A 19,697-nucleotide genomic window follows, 5' to 3' on the forward strand; every position below is an offset into this window, starting at 1 on the left:
GATCATTCAGGGCTCTACTGGGATGGTCCAGGCTGTACTGGGATTATACATGGGTGTACTGGGATTATCCATGGGTGTACTGGGATCATCCAGGGCTCTACTGGGATCATCCATGGGTGTACTGGGATGGTCCAGGCTCCTCAGCATCGCTGTAGTTGCCATGGAAACCATTCCTTAGCCACACCCTGATGGGCCCAGGACCTTCTCCCTCCACTCCCAGACAGACCCCGGAGCAGTTGGCACCAAGAACTCAGGCCAGGTCCTGGGCAGACAATGTTTAAATGACTTTATTTTTTATCTTTTCCTCATTTTATAAATGGGCACAGCACAGAAATAATTAAAAAAAATAGACAGTACCATTACAGTGCTAGATCCATTGGCAAAGATTATTTTTAGAGTCTTTTTTTTCTTTTTTTTTTTGTCATTATTTTTAAAGTTTTGGCCATTGAGTAAGAACAAAAACAATTAACAAACATTTTCTTTTCCTTTCCTTTTCGAAACAGACACTATGAAGCCATTTCAGTACTAAACTCTAGGAGAGTTATGTACATACAAAAAAAAGTTCTGTTTAAGATATGTCTCCTATTAAAAATATTTACATGCATTTTTTTTTCCCTCCCGGATTCATTGAAAGCTCCAACACTTGCAGTGTTCCAGATCTTTGTTTTGTTTTCCTGCTGGGATTGGAAATCCGCTCGAAAAAAAAGTGAAGTTGGAATTACTTTAATCTTCTGGAAAGGGAGATTTTTTAAACTTTTATTTTTGGGATGTTTATCAATGGAATTTTTTTTTTTTGTCTTTTTTTAAAATTATTTTATTTTTAATTTATACAAGAAGGTTCGATGTTTATTTACAGGAGGAGCAGTGGGTGATGGTTTATCCTGGAGATGTGGTGGTGAGAGAGAAGGGGGGGATTTTAAAAAGTTTTTCTATCAAACTGCAATGGATTCCTGGTTTTCGGGAGTCTGGTTTGATTGTCAGCTGGGCTGGGGTCACTTCGGCCAGGGGGACCCTCAAGGGGGGGAATTGCTGCAGGAAAAATCCCTGGCGCCCTGGAGGCCTTGGGAGAAGCGCTGGAATGTGGGGTGTGAAAAATCGGGTTTGTTTTACCCAAAAATCAAAATAATGGGAAAAATGAACAGAAATGAAAAGTTTGGGCGCTGCAGACTGAGGCAGAGGTGGGGGAGCTGCCAGCATGAGCCTGGGGGAGCTCCAGAGCTCACAGGGCTTCGGATTCATCCCGGGATCCCAGCCCGGATCTGCTCCGGCCTGGCAGCGGCAAAAGGATCCCGATCCCAGCCCCGGCTCATCCCGACTGGGACTGGGATTATTGGGGCTGGGATCAGCGGGACTGGGATCAGCGGGGCTGGAATCAGCGGGACTGGGATCACTGGGACTGGGATCATTGGGACTGGGATCAGCAGGACTGGGATCAGTGGGACTGGGATCACTGGGACTGGGGTCAGTGGGGCTGGGATCAGCGGGACTGGGATCAGCGGGACTGGGATCAGCGGGACTGGGATCAGCAGGACTGGGATCACTGGGACTGGGATCACTGGGACTGGGAATACTGGGACTGGGATCAGCGGGACTGGGGTCAGTGGGGCTGGGATTACTGGGACTGGGATTACTGGGACTGGGATCAGCGGGACTGGGATCACTGTCGGGGGGATGTGAAGGGCAGGGAGGGGAGGGAGGAGCAGCAGGAATTTGAGAGATGGAATCCAGCATCCCTTGGAATAAGGGCCAAGGGGAAACCCTGTATCCCTTGGGACAGGGAATAAGGGGAAATCCTGCATCCCTTGGGATAAGGGCCGAGGCTGGATCCCAAATCCTTTGGGGTAGGGAATCCCACATTCCTTGGGCAGGGAATCCTGCATCCCCTGAGAGCGGAGCCAAGGCTGAATCCCACATGCCTTGGGACAGGGGCTGAGGGGGAATCCTGAATCCTTTGGGACAGGGAACAAGGCTGAATCCAACATTCCTTGGGACAGGAAATCCCGCATCCCTTGGGGCAGGGAATGAGGCCAAATCCCACATTCCTTGGGCAGGGAATCCCACATCCCTTGGGCAGAGAATGAAGCTCAATCTCACATTGCCTAGGACAGGGGCCGAGGGCTGCAGAGCCCAGCACGTGGTGCTGGAGGACAAATCCTCCTCCCTTTCCTCATTTTCCTCCTCCTTTTCCTCCTCCTCCTCCTCAGGAGCAGAGCTCACAGCCCCGTGCCCATCTATACATCTCTACATATACATTAATTACATACACATATATACACACACAGACACACCCAGCCCCACTCCTGGGGATCCCAGGGAGCTCATTCCAACCAAACCTTCCTGGGCTGAAAGATAGAGCCTGGCAGAAAACCGTGGAGCCCAGAAAAAAATCATGACAAGGGTGGTTATGGGAGAAAAAGGGAATTAAAAAATCCATTCCTGTTCTTGGCTCATGGGTTTGTTCCTGTGGAAGCCTCTGAGCTGGTGATTCACAGCAAGGAGAGCTAGGAATTCTGGAGCTGGAGATGAGGCAAAGGAGCAGGACAGGGATTGTCAGGGAAATGGGGGAGGGAGTGGGGAAATTTGAGGCAAACCATCCTGGCTGTCATTCAGCCCAAGCCATCCCCTGAGCCATCCCCTTCCCTGCAGCTGGGTCCCCCCAGCACGGCTCGTTACGGAAAGATCCAAAATCAAGAGATTTTTGGAGCAAAGGGACAACTCCTTCCAAACACAGGGACCTGGTGCTTTTTATGGAAGGATCCAAAATCTGAGAGATTTTTGGAGCAAAGGGACAACTCCCAGCCCTGCAAAACCCACGCAGGGCTGGGTCCTGCTGCTGCTGGGCCCCTTCCATGTCCTGCCCTTCCCAAACTCCCCATTCCAGCCCTGGTTTGGGGTCTGTGCTTTCCCTTCCCTTTGCTCCATTCCTGCCTTCTGTGGATGGATGTGCTCCCGGAGTTCCTGGATATTCTCCATCATTCTCCTGCTGCATTTCCAGCAGGGAGAGCCCCAAGGCTGGCACAGCTGGCAGAGCAGCCCACACCACCCTGCAGTTCCAGAAACTCCTAAAATTATCCAGCTGGAGCAGCCAAGAGTCTCCCTGCGGCTCCAGCACAGCACACGCACACAGGAACGTGCGGAAAAGAAATGGAAAAGCCGTGGAAAATCCCTCGGGGAGCACAGCTGGAAGGACCAGCACATCTGGGCACTGCTCCAGCTGTTCCTGGCTGGATCACCATGAGGGATCCCCACATCAGAGGGGACGATGCCAGGCTCAGCTTTGGGAAGGGAAGATGCTGGAGACACCGGAGTCTGTTTTCCCAAAATCCGCTCTGCAGCCGGATTTTGTCTGTAGACTTTTCTTCCCTTCAAACCTCAACTCATGGAGCTGAGGTGACACAAGAGGCTCTGACATCATTAACATCACAAAAAGTGGTTTTTGGGTTTTCCAAACCCAAAAAATTCTCCTGGAGCTCACATCCCTGTCCAAGTGGAGAGCAGAAGCGTGGAAGCAGGAGATAAACAACAAATTATTTGATCACTTCTAGTTAGCAGTTTAATTGCCTTCACCTTTTTTTTATTGTGTTTATCTCATATTTTAATTACTGCAAAAGTCCTGCCTAGGCTTCTCTCACCTTCCCACCTCCAGCTTTCCTCATCCAGAAGCTGTGACGGATTTAAGTGCCGGGATTACAACCTAACACCAGCTGAGAGGGACGAGGTTAAGCTTGAGTGAGTAAAAAAATTGTATTATGGAACTTCAGACTATTAAATAGGGGTAAAAAATGGAATGAAGAAGATTAAGGAGGCAGCTCTGAAAAGCAGCATTAAAAAGATTAAGCTGGGAGGGTTGGGGTTTTGTTTTTTTTTTAAAGCAAGCTCTAAAGATTAAATCCAGGTTTTCCCAAAAGATGAGGATTTTGGGTGGCCTTGGTGACCTTGATTTGTGCCACTCCCCTTTGTGTGATCCCAAAATCCTAAAATAATCAAATCCAGGAGTCCAAACTCCCTCGGGAGCAGCGCACTGGGTTGGCACCAGGCTCCTTCTGAGTGTGTTCCCTCCTTTGGAGCACCATTCATCCTCATCCTCATCTTCATCCTCATCCTCCCTCCAGGATGGACACAGAAATGGTCACTCCCAGCACCACCCCCCAAACATCCAACAGACTCCAACATCCCAAACTCCAAGAACATGAACCACGAGGGTTTTGAGGATGACAGCTCAAAAATGAGGATTTAGAGCTGATCCATGCCCGGAGCTCTGTTCCCTGTCCCAAAGTAAAGGTTGTATCCCAGGGAAAAGCAACCCAAAGCTCCCAACTTCCCAACCCCAAATCCCACCAAAGCATCTCAGTGCATTGAGAAATTCCAGGGATTTCATTTCCTTCCATACCTGTCTTACTGTGGGTGTACAGGAGTGGAGATATATATTTATATATATATATTTAAAATATTCATATGGCCTCAAATCCCTTCCACAATTAATCTCTTCTGTTTTGTAACCCCCACCAGGGCAATAAAACCCTAAATCCACCAACCCCCCCCAGGGGCCAAAGTGTCCTTGGTTCTGGGCAGATTAATGCACAAAGCAATGATTTTCCCCCCAAATTTCCCATTTAAATTGCTCCAAGAGCAAATCCAAAGTCTCCACGGGACCTCATCAAGATCACAACCATCATGGCAACAAAGCTCCACAAACAGGGCTCCAGCTAATTAAGAGCCACCTTATAGGAACACCTTAATTGAAATATCTGAATTGATTCTGTGTGCAGAGATTGCTCTGGGAAATCCAGCCTTTCCCAAAGGCTCTGGAGGCTCTGGATCCTCCCCGGGGACACCCGGGGGGACACCTGGGCTCACTCCAGCCCTGTGGGTTGTGCTGGGATTGAAACACCAGAGGGAAAACCATCAATCCTGGGGATTCAAACAACAAAGGAAAACCATCAGTCCTGCGTCTTTCCACTGGTTTTGGGATTTTCCCGAGGATCCAGCCCAGGGGCAGAGCCGTGGTTCTGCCTCCTCCTCCTCACCTCTGGAACATGCGGGATCCCTGCCCAAGGGGACAGGGATTGTCCCTGCTTGGATTCCCTTCCTTAGGCTGCATCCCCCGCCTTGCAGAGCTCTGTTATCCCCTCTGCAAGAGCCAGGGACAGGATTCAGCTTCTCCATTCCCAGCTCCTCTCCAAGCAGTGTCCCGCTAAGCCGAGCTTTAGTGGTCACAGTGAAAACCCAGCCCAAGCCAAGTCCCTTCCCGGCCAAACTCCTCAGCCAGACACGATCCAAGAGATTCCAGGGGGTGGCTGGAGGGCAGCAGCCTGGGATGGCCCAGTGCAGCTCCACAAGCGCTCTGGAATGTTGATCCAAAGGGATCATTCCCAGTGTTTGTATTTATTTCCTTTTTTCCCCACTCCAGGAGCAAATCCCAGTGCACCAGGTATTCCAGCCCCTTGTGCTTTTCCCAAGGTTCCAGGAGCGTTGGAGAGCCGTGTTCTCTCTTCCAGCAGAAGGGGATTCCTGCAGAGTGACCAAACCCATTCCAAAAGAAATCCAAAAAATAAAGACGAGACAGAGGGAAGGAAATCTCCCTCTTTACGGACGGAAAAAAAAGGAGAATAAATCCAAAGCAAGCCCTCGTGCCCCAGGGCTGGCAGGAGGTGTCTGGATCCCGGAGTTTGTGGTGGTGGGAAAAGTCCAGCTGAGCTCCAGGGTCCGTGGGCAGCCCATCCTGTGCTCTCCAGGGCATTCCCGGGCACGGCCGCGCTGGCTCCGGCCCCTTGGCATCGGCCGCGTGTCCCGTCCCTCCCGCCAGCAGAAAGGCCAGCGGTGCTCGGTGTCACCTCAGTGCTGCTCGGTGTCACCTCGGTGCTGCTCGGTGTCACCTCAGCGCTGCTTGGTGTGACCTCAGCGCTGCTCAGTGTCAGTGCTCGGTGTCACCTCAGCGCTGCTTGGTGTGACCTCAGTGCTGCTCGTTGTCACCTCAGCGCTGCTCAGTGTCACCTCAGCACTGCTCAATGTCACTGCTCGGTGTGACCTTGGTGCTGCTTGGTGTCACCTCAGCGCTGCCTCAGGCACCCCGTGCCCCCCATGCCAAGGAGATGTTTCCTCCTTCAGCCGCTGCAGGTTTTGCTTTGTAAATTCACAGTCTGATCCCAAAAAGAGAGAGAGAGAAGGGGGGAAAGAGAGAGACTGGATGGAGGAGAGGAGGGAGGGTTTGGGGCGGGGAGGGAGGGAGGGAGGAAGCGTGAGGCACTGCGGGCTCTCGGTTACGCGTAGAACTCCTCCTGCTTGTCGGGTTTCTGGTAGGTGACGTTGGCCTGCTTGGGCTCCTCCAGCGTGTAGCTGCCCTCGTCCTTCTTCTTCATGCGGTAGATGAGCAGCATCACCAGGAAGGCGGCGAAAAGGGCGCCCACCACACCGCCCACGATCACCGCTGCAAGCGCACAGGGGACACGGCTGTCAGTGCCACCCGCCGCTGCCAGTGCCACCGGGACTGTCAGAGCCACCCCAGGTGTCAGAGCCACCCCAGGTGCCAGTGCCACCCACGGCCATCAGTGCCACCCCTGGTCATCAGTGCCACCCCCAGGTGTCAGTGCCACCCACGGCCATCAGTGCCACCCCCGGCTGTAAGTGCTACCCCAGCTGTCCATGCCACCTATGTCCATCAGTGTCACCTCTCTAGTCCTCAGTGTAACCCCCATGGACCTCAGTGTCACCCCCAGCTGTCAGTGCCACCCCCTGACCTGGCTGTTGGTGGCACCCCAGGCCATCAGTGCCATCCCCCCCCTCCAGCCTGGCTTCCACCACAAAGACCTTGGGGGGGATCATTTGAGATTCCAGCCTGGTTTGGTGCTTTGGAAATTTGGGAGCAGCCTCTCAGCAGCGGCCAGGTCACCACAGAACATCTTTGGATTTCCAGGAAAAATAATCCAATTTTTTTTCCTGGCAATCCATCTCAGCACAAACAAATTGTGCACAACATTCCTGGCAGAGACATGGAGACCCCTGGGACCCCCCAGTAGAGCCATGGAGCAATTTTGGGAGGTGGATGTGGGTTATGCCAGGCTCGGCACCACCCCAGTTTGGGGGGATCATTTGGGATTCCAGCCTGGCTTTGGAAGTTTTGGAGCAGCGCTGAGTGCTGAGCTATGACCACAGAACATCTTTGCACTAAAATCCTGGGTTTTTTCCTGGAAGTCCACCTCGGTAGAAGGAAATTGTGCAGAGCTTTCCTGGCAAAGGCAGGAGACCCTGGGACACCGCTGGGAGCAGTTTCGGGAGGTGGGTGGGGGTTATCCCAATGCACTTCCCAGAACCGTCCCCTCTCCTGGGACATCCCTGTGCGCCCAACCCTTCCCCCAACCCCTCGGCCCCGAATCTCACCTATCAACACCTCTTTCCTCTCCAGGATGTTTTTCTGGGGCAGCTGTGCGGCCGAGTTGCCCGAGTCTATCGTGTTGTCCACCAGCCCCGTCTCCACCTTCCTGCCGGGCCCCCGCCCCGCCGGCGCTGTCACCACGGCCATCACCTCGTTCCCCAGCTCGGGACGAGTCGTCTCCTCCTCCTCCCGGATCTCGAAGTCCCCGCTGGGGCCGCTGCTGGCCGGCACCTCCAGCTCGCTGTCGGGGACTGTTGTCACCTCCCCCGGCTCCATCTGGGAGAAAGGACAAGATGGAGCAGGGGACAAGGACCAAAGGGTGTCCACAGGGACATCACTGGACCGAGGACAGGGTGGGGGACATGGGGACAATGTTGGGGTGTCCCTTCCCTGTGTCACTGAAGTTGTACCACAGTGACAACACAACCCCACAACCTGATGGTCACCAAATGGCTGAGGCCACCACTGCCATTCTCTGTCCCCATCCCAGGACCTCTTCCCTGTACTTTCTCCTATGGAGACCCCATCCCACACCCTCCACCCTTACAGGGAAGAATTTCTCCCCAATATCTCATGGCAGACTCTCCATGGGCTCTGTCCCCAGTGCACAGGTTGGGTGTCACCTCTCACAGGTGACTCACCCCCAACAGGAGGTGGGTGACACAACATCCAGGCCACACCAGCACAGAAGAGGAAGGTCTGGATTCCGCTGGATGAGCTCCAGGGACCCCTTCCCTCTTCCTTTCCCCCCATCCTGCTGCACAGAGCAGGAGCAGGAGGATGGGTCCTTGTCACCCAGGACACAGGGCTGTCACCCAGGACATAGAGCTGTCACCCAGCCCCTTTCTGCCCCTGCCCAGTTTCCTCACCAAGGAGGGGATCCCAGCCTCGAGGGCAAATATTGCCTGGGAATATGATCCATCCCACCCCCTCCATCCCATCCCTGACCCCTTCACTGCCTCCTGCACATTCCCTGGACCTTCCCCTTGTCCTCTGGCGTGTCCCCCGAGCTGGAGCATCCTCGAGCCAAACCTCCCCGGGATCCCTCCCTGGTGGGGCAAGCGGCTCCTTCCCGCCTGCGTCGGGCACACAGCAGGATTCAGGAGGAGCCGGGATTCAGGATGAGCCAGGATTCAGGAGGAGCCGGGATCCAGGAGCTGTGCGGGGCGGGGGTGGGAGCCCTCTCCATGTCCCGCTGCCCCGGGGCCAGCGCACGGCTCAGCGCTTCCCACGAGCGAGCGGCCGGGTTTGTGACAGGGATTAATTGAAGGTCAGCGAGAGCCCCGAGCGCTCCGAGCACGCATTTGCAGGCGGAAAAGAGGGAGTAGTTTAGACAAATCACTCCACCTTTCAGTCAAAGCGGCTGCAAAGGGCCCCCGAGGGGCTGTGAATGCGAGATGGAGCTGAAATTCCTGCTCAGGACACCCGAGGGCTGGAAATGCACCATCAAGCCGTAATTGAGGAGAGTTTGGGGCTCGGGCCGGGGCTGGGAGCTGGGACATGGCACCAAACCCCGAGGAAAGTCGCCGTGTCCCCGTGGGAGGTGGCACTGCTGCCCTCCCGCCTGGGGAAGCCGCTCGGGAGAAGGCAGTGCCGGGGCACCGGGTCGGTGGCACATCCTGGAGCTCGAACAGCCCGGGCCGAGCTCCCCCTTTCACCCTCCCAGCCCCCCAGATGTGCCGTGCTGGAAGAGCCCAGCCTGCCTCGCCTCCCTCAGAGCAAGTGGCCGAGGATGGACGGACACCATAGGCCTCCCGTGGCCACCACTCAGCTTCCCAGGGAGCCCAGGAGCCCCGAGCAGCGAGAAGGGCTCCGGCCTCCTACCTGGGGAGCCTCTGTGGGCGGCAGCGTGGGCAGCAAGGCCGTGCTTTTCTCGGGGGGCTCTGCAGTCCTGGAGGTGCTGGGCTTTGGCAGAGCCCTGGGCTTGGCCGTGCTGCTGGGGACAAGGGGTGACGTGGCCGCCTCTGTCGGGGTGCTGGTTTCGGGGACGGGCGTGGTGGGCGTCTCCAGGGTGGTGGCCCGGGTGGTGGCCGCCTTGGTGGCCAAGGGGGGCAGGAACCTCCGGATGGTGGTGGGCTTGGCCGTGGCCACTGTGGTGCTGCTCGTGGTGGCGGTGGCCGCAGTGGTGGTCGTGGTGGTGGCCGCAGTGGTGGTGGTGGTGGTGGCCACGGTGGTGGTGGCCATGGTGGCCGCAGTGGTGGTGGCCATGGTGGCCGCAGTGGTGGTGGCTGCAGAGGTGGTGGCCGTGGTGGTCGGGGGCTCGCTGGCCGTGCTGCTGGTGGTGGTGCCTTTCCAGCTGGGCACCACCGGCGCTTCCGTGGTCCTGGGGATGAGGAAGGCGCTGGTTGCCTGCCCGGGGCTGGTGTCCTGGGGGCTGGGGGACGGCTGCAGGGGCGTTGCCACGGGCTGGGCGGCGGTGACGGGCAGCACGGCCGCCGTGGTGGGCAGCGTCACCAGCGTGTCCGTGGTCAGGCTCACGGCCGTGTCCAGCCCCAGCTCCGGCTCGAAATCTGAAACGGGGCGACAAGAGGGAGGAGTGAAACCTCTGCTGATGCATTTCCCTGGGGTCACCCCCAAAATCCGAGAGCATGGATGGCTCCAGGCTCGGCAGAAACCAAGGGCTGCTCCCACGTGGTGGCCAAAGCCTCTCTGGGGTCAGTGGAAGGACCAGTCCTGCCCAGTAGGGCCAGAGGCTGAACTGGGACATGGAGGCACTGGAGCCAAACTTTTGGGGCAGCTCTCATTGCTTTTGTCTTAGAGGACAACTGCAGTGATGGCCAAAGGGCAATTCCAGCCCTCACATCCCCTCTCCAGCCCTCCAACCACACAGCCAGGCAAGGACCTTCCCAGGAACTCCCAAACCCCACAGCCAGCCAAGGACCTTCCCAGGAATCCCAGGAACCCCCAACCCCACAGCCAGACAAGGACCTTTCTCCAGAGCCATCCTACCCCACGGCCAGCCAAAGAACTTCCCAGGAACCCCCCAAGCCCACAGCTAACCAACGACCTTCCCAGGACCCCCCAGTCCCCAACAGCCAGCCAAGGACCCTTCCCAGGAACCCTCAACCCCAGAGTCAGCCAAGGACCTTCCCAGGAATCCCAGGAACCCCCAACCATCCAGGGGTCCATCCCAGGAGCCCCCCAGTTACTCACACCCCGAGCCAGAGCCGGAGTAGACATCGTCCAGCTCATCTTCTCCGAAGGGGTCGTCGTCCCCGGAGCCCTCCAGGTCCACGGGCCTCTCGTAGTTCTCATTGCGCCAGCGCTGAGCCTGTGCCCGGGCAGGGGAGGGACGCGTGAGCGGCTCCAGCCCCGGCAGGTGAGAGCCCAGCCACGGGAAAAGCCAGACCAGGGCAGCAGCAGCACAAACAACCTCCAGCTGAACCACCCAAATCAGTGTTTTCCCCCAAAACGACTCAGAGTGAGCTCACATCGGCTCCAACACTTCCCACGGACAAAAAGCCCTTTTTTGTGGGAAAACCCAACAATTCCTTTTGGAAGCTGTAAGAAAAATACTCGCTTTGCTTCTCCAGCTGGCTGCTGTTCAGCCTCGATGATTTCCCTGTGAGTCCTGGCTCCGGTGTGACAGCAACACCTCATCAGCTGCCACAGCTTGGGAAGCCTCGAGAGGAAACAACAGCAGACTTCAAATATTCCCCTTCTTCCCTGAGCTGCGAAAACGCGGGGAGCCCTCGCTAGCAGCGCTCTTAAACATCTTGTTTTGCAGATCAAAGTGTCTCCTGTTGGCGTTGCAAGGAAATGCTTTGACACCTCATTACAAGGCAAACAAGGCAGCTTTGATCTGCGAGATCGCATCAGATGTTTCAAGATGTAACGAGCCAGGTTCCAGCTTCAGTTTCAAATCAAGGCCTTGAAGGGTCCCTGTCGCCTCTCAGAGCGTTTTACCTCCCGAAAACAGCTCGGGGTTTCTTTGTTTTTGCTGCAGCTTGGAGCAGAAAGGAGTTTTGAACAGTCAGGCGGAGAAATTTGGGACCTGGCTCTTTGTCTCCACATCCCTTCTCCCATCAGGAGACAGAATCCATCAGCTCAGGAAGGGCAAGGGGAGTTGAGCTTTTAAGTGTCTGAGCTGTGTCTGCCTGGATCTGCTCCTGCTCTTCCCAGCAGCCACTGGATGAATCCAACAGCCCAAAACTCTGGGAATATTCGTCCTTTGCTCCCCAGCTGATGGACTCCCAACACCCGCTCACCAGCAGTTCACTGGAATTTGTGATCCAGCAGAATAAATCCACAGGGATTTGGGAGTTGCACAGCCAAAAATATGAGACAGGTCACCAAAATTGTTGGGAAGAGAAGGCAAAATGCCCAGGGTTGAGGGGATGCAGGAAGAAACATTGGGAATCACTCTCATTTGCCTTTTGATGTTTTTACACCAAAAGCATCAAGGCTCCCCAAGAAATGAGAGCCCAGCACTCTGCAGCCCATCCACATTCCCGAGGGTGGGATTCCCCCTGTGTGACCTGATGGGAGCCACATGGCCTCGCTCCCTTTGTTCCTCCCAAAATTGGAACCAGATGGGGCCGTTCCAGACTCCTGGCTCTGGGCTTGGAGCAGGAAATGGGAATGGAAGCAGCAGCTTGGCACAGCAGCTCCCATCCATCCAACGGGTGTGCATCCACCCTTCCCTTCCCTTCCCTTCCCTTCCCTTCCCTTCCCTTCCCTTCCCTTCCCTTCCCTTCCCTTCCCTTCCCTTCCCTTCCCTTCCCTTCCCTTCCCTTCCCTTCCCTTCCCTTCCCTTCCCTTCCCTTCCCTTCCCTTCCCTTCCCTTCCCTTCCCTTCAACAACCCCACAACCAGAAGCAATGCAAACCCCACAACAACCCCACAGGTGGGCCAGACCTGGGGGGCCCCACCTGCAGCACAGCCCCAGCCGAGCTCCATAAAGCCTTGGGAACAATCTCCAGGAGTTCCTGGCGCACAGGGGGGTATTTGGGATGTGGCTGTTCCCAGAGAAGCCCCCTCATCCCTCCATTCCCAAGGCACTGATGTAACCTCTCCCAGCTGCAGCCCCGATGGTTTCAGGTCAGGCTCGTGCCATAAATCTCGGGAGCAGTCGGGGTTTATTTGGATTTAGTGCTGCGTGGATCATTAATGCTCTGTGTGCCTCTGGCCATGCATGAGCCCCCTCCCGAGGAATGAGGGTCTGCCTCCTCCGGGAAAGAGGGGCTGTTCCCTGGAAAGAGGGGCTGCTCCCTCCCGGGGAATGAGGGGCTGCTGCCCCCCTCAGGAATGAGGGGCTGCTCCCCCCCTGGAATGAGGGGCTGCTCCCCCCGGGAATGAGGGGCTGCTCCCCCCCAGGAATGAGGGGCTGCTCCCCTGGGAATGAGGGGCTGCTCCCCCTGGTCTGGCTGGGATGGAGGGGAGGGAAGACAGATTTTGCCAGGCCAGGAAACCACAAATCACTCAGGACAGCAGCTCCCACCTCCCGACCTGGGGCTGCCTCCCCATCCATCACAGCGCCTGTTCCAAATCCATCACAGTCCCCATTCACAATTCATACCAGACCCCATGCCCAATCCATCCCAGACCCCAAACCAATCCACAGCTGCCTGGATTTGTCCCAGAAAAGAAACTTCCTCCAGACGTGTCCCTGCCCCAGCAGGTCCGTGTGGTCAGACCACGGCCGGAGGGACCCTCGGATGTGCCGGATCCATCCCTGCAGCCCCAGTCTGACCCCACCCCGTGCAGGAGCCATGGGGCTGCTCCAGCTAGAAAAGATTTCCAGGGCATGGATTCCGTGCCTGCCGAGGGCTGGGGGTGGCACACAAGCCGTGTCCCCACCTGGATCAGTCCCTCCCGTGGCTCGGACGAGGGACAGGCTCACAGCATTCCAGGTGCTCCGAGCCCCCTCTCCAGTGCTCAATCCAAAGCTGGGACAGGCAGAGAATTCCTTAGGGCAGGGAGGAAATCCCAGTGTGCCGCTGCTCCTGGCTCCGTTCCCCCTGTCACCCCTGTCACACCCTGCCCCGGTGGCACCAGGATGCCGTTTATTAGCCAGCTCCAGCCAAGGGCCAGCGGCTCCATCCCTGCGATTCCAACTGCCAGCTGATGGCCCCTGGCAGGGGTTCCTTACCCAGCTCAGCGCTGCTTCATTAGGGAAATTAAACCCGGGATCACGGCGGGGCGAGGCGGGGCTGGGGACTGCATCACTTCTGGTAAGGAGGGGAAGGTTTCAGTGTGCCCAGGGAGGGGCTGGCTGTGCCCAGGACTGTCCTGCAGCCTGAACTGCTCCTGTCACACCCCTGTGTCCCATGAGCCGTCACTGGGGGCAGCCCAGGTCAGGACCCAGCTCTGGCATCACCCAGACCCCAAACAACGGCCCCGTTCCCACTCCCCCAGGCTCCCCAAAGGTCACGGCTCTGCCGCTATAAAAACAAGCCCTGATGAAGAGCAGACACCAGGGCAGGGCCGGAAAGTCACGTTTCACTGAATTCTCCCTCACTGCGCTCTCGGTGACCCCAGTAAGCGCCAGACACAAAGGGTTTGGATCTCGGCAGTGACAGGGGCCCTACATCGAGCTCGGATAACAAACACACCGCCCACCCCATCCCAAAGGATCCTTCACCACCTGAAAAGGGCGATTGGCGGGTGATGGTTCCCACCCAGACACTCCCTGCCCCCTTCCATCCCTCCAGCTGGGCTGGGCTGGCAGGGAACGGCAGCCAAGGGGCCCCAGCAGCACAAATCCCACCCAAATCCCAACCTGAGAGTCCTGGAGAGCCAGGGAGGGCTGGGAGCCCTTGGCCTGGCGGGGGGGTCAGGGAGAGATTCAGTCCCTCTCCATCAGCTGTGTTACCCACCCAGTATGGTCAGTGCCACCCCTCCCTCTGCTCTCCCCTTGTCAGTGTGGGTGGCACCATTTTACAGGTGAAAAACATAAATAAAGGGTAAAGGGTCTCACTCAGCCCCCCAGGAGATCTCCAGGGGATTTGGGGTCTTGGGCAGGGCACAGGGCACAGAAGGGACCCTCCTGTCACCTTCATGGTACAAAGATGGTCCTGCAGAACCCTCTGCATCTCTGACACATCCAGGGAGTGCCTGGTTTGGAGCTGCCTACATTCCCTGCACATCCCTCCTTCCCCAGGCAGGAGGATCAGGGCATTTTATTATTTAGGGCATTTCCACGCCGTGGAAGAGCTTTAGCAGAGACAGAGGATTTGGTGTTTTAGAAGATGTGGAAACCAAGGCACAGAAGGGACCCTCCTGTCACCTTCGTGTGTGGCACAAGGATGTTCCCACAGACCCTTCTTCACCTCTGAACATCCTGGGGGACAGGAACCGCCTGGTCTGGAGATTTCTAAATTCCCCACACACCCCTCCTTCCCCAGGCAGGCTGTTTTATCATTTAGGGCATTTCCACTCCATGGAACGTAAAACTGCCTCAATCTGCCCCAAAGCAGAACCCAGAAGGTGGTAAGAGCTCTCAGTGCTGAGTGTGCCGCCGCGGGGAGGAGGGGAACCTGGGGAATCAGATCAATGCATCCCCGAGCACCGCGAGAGGCGGGGACCCTCCCTGGGATGCTCTCGGGCCCTGCTGCACGGTCGCCATCGCCACGGCAACGGTCGCCATGGCAACGCCTCCTCCATGGCGACGCATCCCGCTGCAGCCCGGGTGGTGTCAGAGCCGGGGATGGAGGCTCCTTCCCGGGGGGGCAGGGAAATGGGGTCACAGGGAGTAAGGTGGGAAGCCCAAACCCAGAGAAGCTCTTGGGAATCCAGATCTAGAGAAGCTCTGGGAAGCCCAAACCCAGAGAAGATCTGGGAACCCAAATCCCATTCCAGCAGGACCAAGCCCCACAGGGGCACCAGGATGAGGTGGAAGGAGGGTGGCCCTGCCAGGATGGAGCCAATGGATCAGCAGCACCCCAGGCTGTTCCTCCTGGGGAAATGCTGGATCTGGGCGCCTTGGAAAGCTTGGAATGACACAGCCAGGGCCAGGAATCCGTCAGGAGCCAAAAGATTCTTTCTGCAGGAAAACACTTCTACACTGAGAATATATCACGGGGGAAATGTTGATTCTTTGAATATTTTCCATGGGATATTTTCAATTAATCACCCCCCCAAAGTCCTTTTCTGGTGTTTTACACCGAAAACCTCAATAACTCATCCCAGCAAGTGATTTAGGGATACTATAAACAGCTGGAATAATACGAGCTCGCACAAAAAGCTGGAATGAAAACATCTTTTCTGAAGTTCAAAAGACTCCATGATTCTTTTCCCACTCCAAAACATCGCTGAATTTCCACTCCCCAATCCAAGGCTGGGAGTTAAAAATAAATCTGCTGGAAAGCTGCTGCGGGCAGGAACCTGGGAAAAGACCACCATGGGATCCAGGACCACCAGAGCTGCTGGGATGGAGATTCCCCAGGCAGAGCCCAGGAGCACGGGCTGGAATTTGGGATGTGGATGTTGGGAAAGGGGTGTGGATGCTCATCCCAGTGGAGATCCCACTCCCAAAGTGTGACATAAGCTCAGCCAGCACCAGCCCCTTGTTTTGTGCCCCTTCATTGTTCCTCAGATTAATTAAGTCCCCAATTAAGAGCTGCCCAAAGCCCAGTGTGTTTGGATTTAATTGGCCACTCATTTTCTGCAAGGAAAATAATGATTAACGTTGATGGAGGAGCTGCAATTATTCCAGATTTGTAGGAATTCTCTACTGGCAATGAGAGGAGCCAGGCACATCCCAAAAATGGACATAGATGCTCCTGAGTTTCATCATCCCTCAGGGAATACACGGAACTCCAGGTGCAAGGACTTGAGATCACACTCAGCTCCATCTATTCCTGCCCCTGTTCCATCCATTCCTGCCCCTGTTCCATCCATTCCTGTTCCATCCATTCCTGCCCCAGCTCCATCCATTCCTGTTCCTGTTCCACCCATTCCTGCCCCAGCTCCATCCATTCCTGCCCCTGTTCCATCCATTCCTCCATCCATTCCTGCCATTCCTGTTCCATCCATTCCTGTTCCATCCATTCCTGCCCCAGCTCCATCCATTCCTGTTCCATCCATTCCTGTTCCATCCATTCCTTCCCCAGTTCCATCCATTCCTGTTCCATCCATTCCTGCCCCAGTTCCATCCATTCCTGTCCCAGTTCCATCCATTCCATCCCATCCATTCCTGTTCCTTTTCCATCCATTCCTGCCCCTGTTCCATCCATTCCTGTTCCATCCATTCCTGTCCCTGTTCCATCCATTCCTGTCCCTGTTCCATCCATTCCTCTCTCTGTTTTTTCCATTCCTGCTCCAGCTCCATCCATTCCCTCCTTCCCTGCTCTCCCAGCCTCCATCCCAGCTGGAATTCCCCCCTCCTCATTACGGAATTGTTTTAATTTGCTCTGCTCCATAATCCTATTGCAGCTCAACGTGCAAAACCGTCCCGGGCTTTTCTCACCTCCCGGGGCTCATTCCAGAGCTCCCTCAGCTCCCGTGACTCCTCTTCCTCCATGAGCTCCCAAATGGGAATTTTTTAGTGCAGATCCATTTATTTCCTGCCCTTCCCAGAGTGCTGAGCACAGGGTGAGCACTGCCCATTAAATCCCAGCGCTCCAGGCTGGCATTTTGGGATTCCCACATTCCCCGTTTTCCCTCCAGCTCCTCCAGGAGCACTCACCCCACCCTGCCCAGGGAATCCTCTCCTGTGCCCTTACCCAGTCCATGGCCTGGATATGCACCTGCTTCTTTTATTTTTTTTTTTTTTTTTTTTTTTTGGTGGGGGGGGTTTTATTCCAATACTCCCTTTATTTTTAATGTTTATTTTTCATCTCCTCAATTCCCGGCTCCAGAACCCCTCAGCTCTTCCCAGCAAAGACACAGATTAAGAAAAAAGTTCATTCCCAACCCTCCTGAGCAGGAAGAAAACCCCAGAAATTCGCACCTGAAAGCCTCAAAACCAGAAATAAAAACCCCCCAAATTCCAGAGCTTTTCAGCCAGGCCTGAGGAGCTCCATGAGAAGTTTTGCACGCCCAGAAAAATAATAATAAAAAAAAAATTATTTTCCCATAGAAAGGAACCTGAGAAGGAGCAGCTGTGGGGAAGAACTTGCTGGGGAGCAGCCTCCTCTCTCCTAATTAATCCCAAAATTATCCCTGAGAGGATTTTTCTGGGGATCTGAACGAATTATTCCCATTTCCAGGACATTTCCATGCACCCCCCATGCCCATTGCCCAGCACAGGAAGGTGAAAACCAACATTTTATCCTCCTGAGGGATTTCCTCCATCCCTGAGGTGTGGCTGATCCCTCGGGATGGATCCCTGGAATTGCAGCCCCCAAATGCAGCAGGGGCAGCGGGGTCTGGGCGGGTTTGGTGACAGCTGGAGCTGCTGGGAGCGCCCAAATCTGGCAGCAGATGGTTGGGCTGATTACAGAGCGCGGGTCACGCCAGGGCAGTGCCAGCGCCTCCGAGGGACAGGGGCCTTCCCTGGGAGGAGCTTTGCCCCTTCTCCACCACTTTTTGCCTCTTTTCACCATTTCCCCCACATTTCTACCATTTTCTGCCCCTTTTCCACCATTTTCCCCCGTTTCCCACCGTTTTTTTCCAATTTCCCACCACTTTTTTGCACCTCTTTCCACCACTTTCCCCCATATTTCCACCACTTTCTGCCCCTTTTCTATCACAAGTTTCTTCATGTTTCCAGCATTTTTTTTTCTTTTTCCACCACTTTTCATCACATTCCCACCATTTTCCCGATTTTCCATCACCATTTCCCCCCTCCTTTTCCACCACTTTTTGCCCCTTTTTCACGATTTTTTTGCCTCCTTTCCCACCACTTTTCCCCCATTTTCCATCATTTTTTCCCATTTCCCCCTATTTTTTGCCAACAGGATCCCGTTTTTTTCTCTCCAACAGCTGAGGAAACACCAATACCCAGGAGTTCCACGGAAAAATCTTTCTCCAGGCTCAGCTTTCCCTCCCAGCCCAGCCCAGGAGAAAGGGAAGGAGAATTCGCTCAGGGCTGTTCGATGCTGGGACAGTGGGGCCCTTGTTCTCCGAAACCCAACCCTGTCTCTCCCTGCCTGCAATTCCCGTTTCCTCCGTGTTCCAGCAGCACAAAATTCCTTTAATCCACATTTTCCAGCTGCAAAATCCACCCTCCAAAGGTGCTCAGGAGTTGTCGGTGTTTCCCTCTCCCCCCGCGCTCAAATGAAGGAAAAAAATGGAATTTCCTCTTTCTGTTCAGTGCACAAAGAGTCCTAAACTCGGATTTATCCACCCAGAGCTGGGATTGTTCAGCTGGAAATGGAATCAACCCTCCTTGAGTGGCCCCACCTTGCCTTCAGCACAAAAACTGAGGGTAAATGTGAATACAAAAGAAATTTAAAAGCAAACAAATCAAAAACAAGAACAAAACCAACCAAACCTGAAAACATCCCACGAAACAAATCGAAAATGTTTCCCATGGCAAGGTGACCTCCAGGGGCTGGACCCAGTGCTCAGGGGGGCTGATGTCCCTTCCCCAGGGATAGATGAATCCTGGGAATGCCTCAAGGCCACAGAACTGACCCTGGGCACCCCCAGGGTCCTGGAGCAGGATCTGACCCAGGGACAGCCCCAGGTGGGACTGGGAGCATCCCTGACATCCAGGGGGGGAAATGAGCCCAAAAAGCAGCTGGGGAGCGTTTTCCCAGAGCCTGGAATAGTCTGGGAGAGTGTTATAAATTCATATTATAATATTGGCTTTTCACAAAGATTAAAATAGATGCTGCATGTATAATGTTAAAAGTAACTTTGCTTTAAAGATATCTGTGTAGGGTTGCAATACAGAATGTGACCAGAAATGTGAATTCTGTCCCCATCTGCTGCAGCCGGGTGGGGCAGTGACCCTGATCTCCTGGCACATATTATCTGCTAATGGGCCATCTTTAAACCAGCTGGGCAATCATCTTTATCTTTCCCACAGCCCATCCTCCCTCCAGGAGATATCTCCTGTTAATGGCCAGTGAGTCCCAGGGCATGACTGATAAAATTCCATCATCCCACTGGGAGATGCTCCAGCTAGGGGAGGAGCCAAACATTTCCTACCCAGATAAAAACTGAGATTTTGGACACCAAGGTACCTTCTTTCCACTGGATTCCAGAGGAAAACCAGACCTTTGCACATCATCCCTGCACCTTCAGAGGAAACTGCACCTTCTCCAGGAGCACTGCTCCAGCTGAACCACATCTGCCACTGCAGGAGGATGCAGCCACCATTGAATGGGACTGTGCCAACACCCTGACTGACTGACGGGTGTCAGCTTGGATTCTGACTCTGGCAGGGCTGGGATTGTTCTGTGTAATACTGCATTGCTATTTTAATTTTCCTAGTA

The 19,697-nt window shown here is 55.0% G+C and overlaps 1 protein-coding gene across 3 annotated transcripts in view; it reads right to left on the reverse strand.

The window, feature by feature from the left end:
- Positions 1-269: 269 nt before the first annotated feature.
- The window catches only part of SDC3 (syndecan 3), a 39,500-nt gene continuing 20,072 nt past the window's right edge, over positions 270-19,697 (reverse strand). Inside the window, exons 2-6 of one of the 3 annotated variants that reach the window (XR_008842098.1) lie at positions 10,526-10,643; positions 9,197-9,882; positions 7,378-7,648; positions 5,995-6,427; positions 270-5,931 (exon numbers count right to left, since the gene is read on the reverse strand). Coding sequence is in view for 1 of the 3 variants with exons in the window: in XM_056509382.1 (XP_056365357.1) it covers positions 6,261-6,427; positions 7,378-7,648; positions 9,197-9,882; positions 10,526-10,643 (1,242 nt within the window). In the remaining 2 variants the exon portion in view is untranslated. Of the gene's footprint in view, positions 6,428-7,377; positions 7,649-9,196; positions 9,883-10,525; positions 10,644-19,697 lie in introns of all 3 variants that reach the window. The other 2 variants (XR_008842097.1, XM_056509382.1) reach the window with 2 other exon arrangements.

This window comes from Oenanthe melanoleuca, chromosome 23 (genome assembly GCF_029582105.1).
Source record: "Oenanthe melanoleuca isolate GR-GAL-2019-014 chromosome 23, OMel1.0, whole genome shotgun sequence".
NCBI lineage: Eukaryota > Metazoa > Chordata > Aves > Passeriformes > Muscicapidae > Oenanthe > Oenanthe melanoleuca.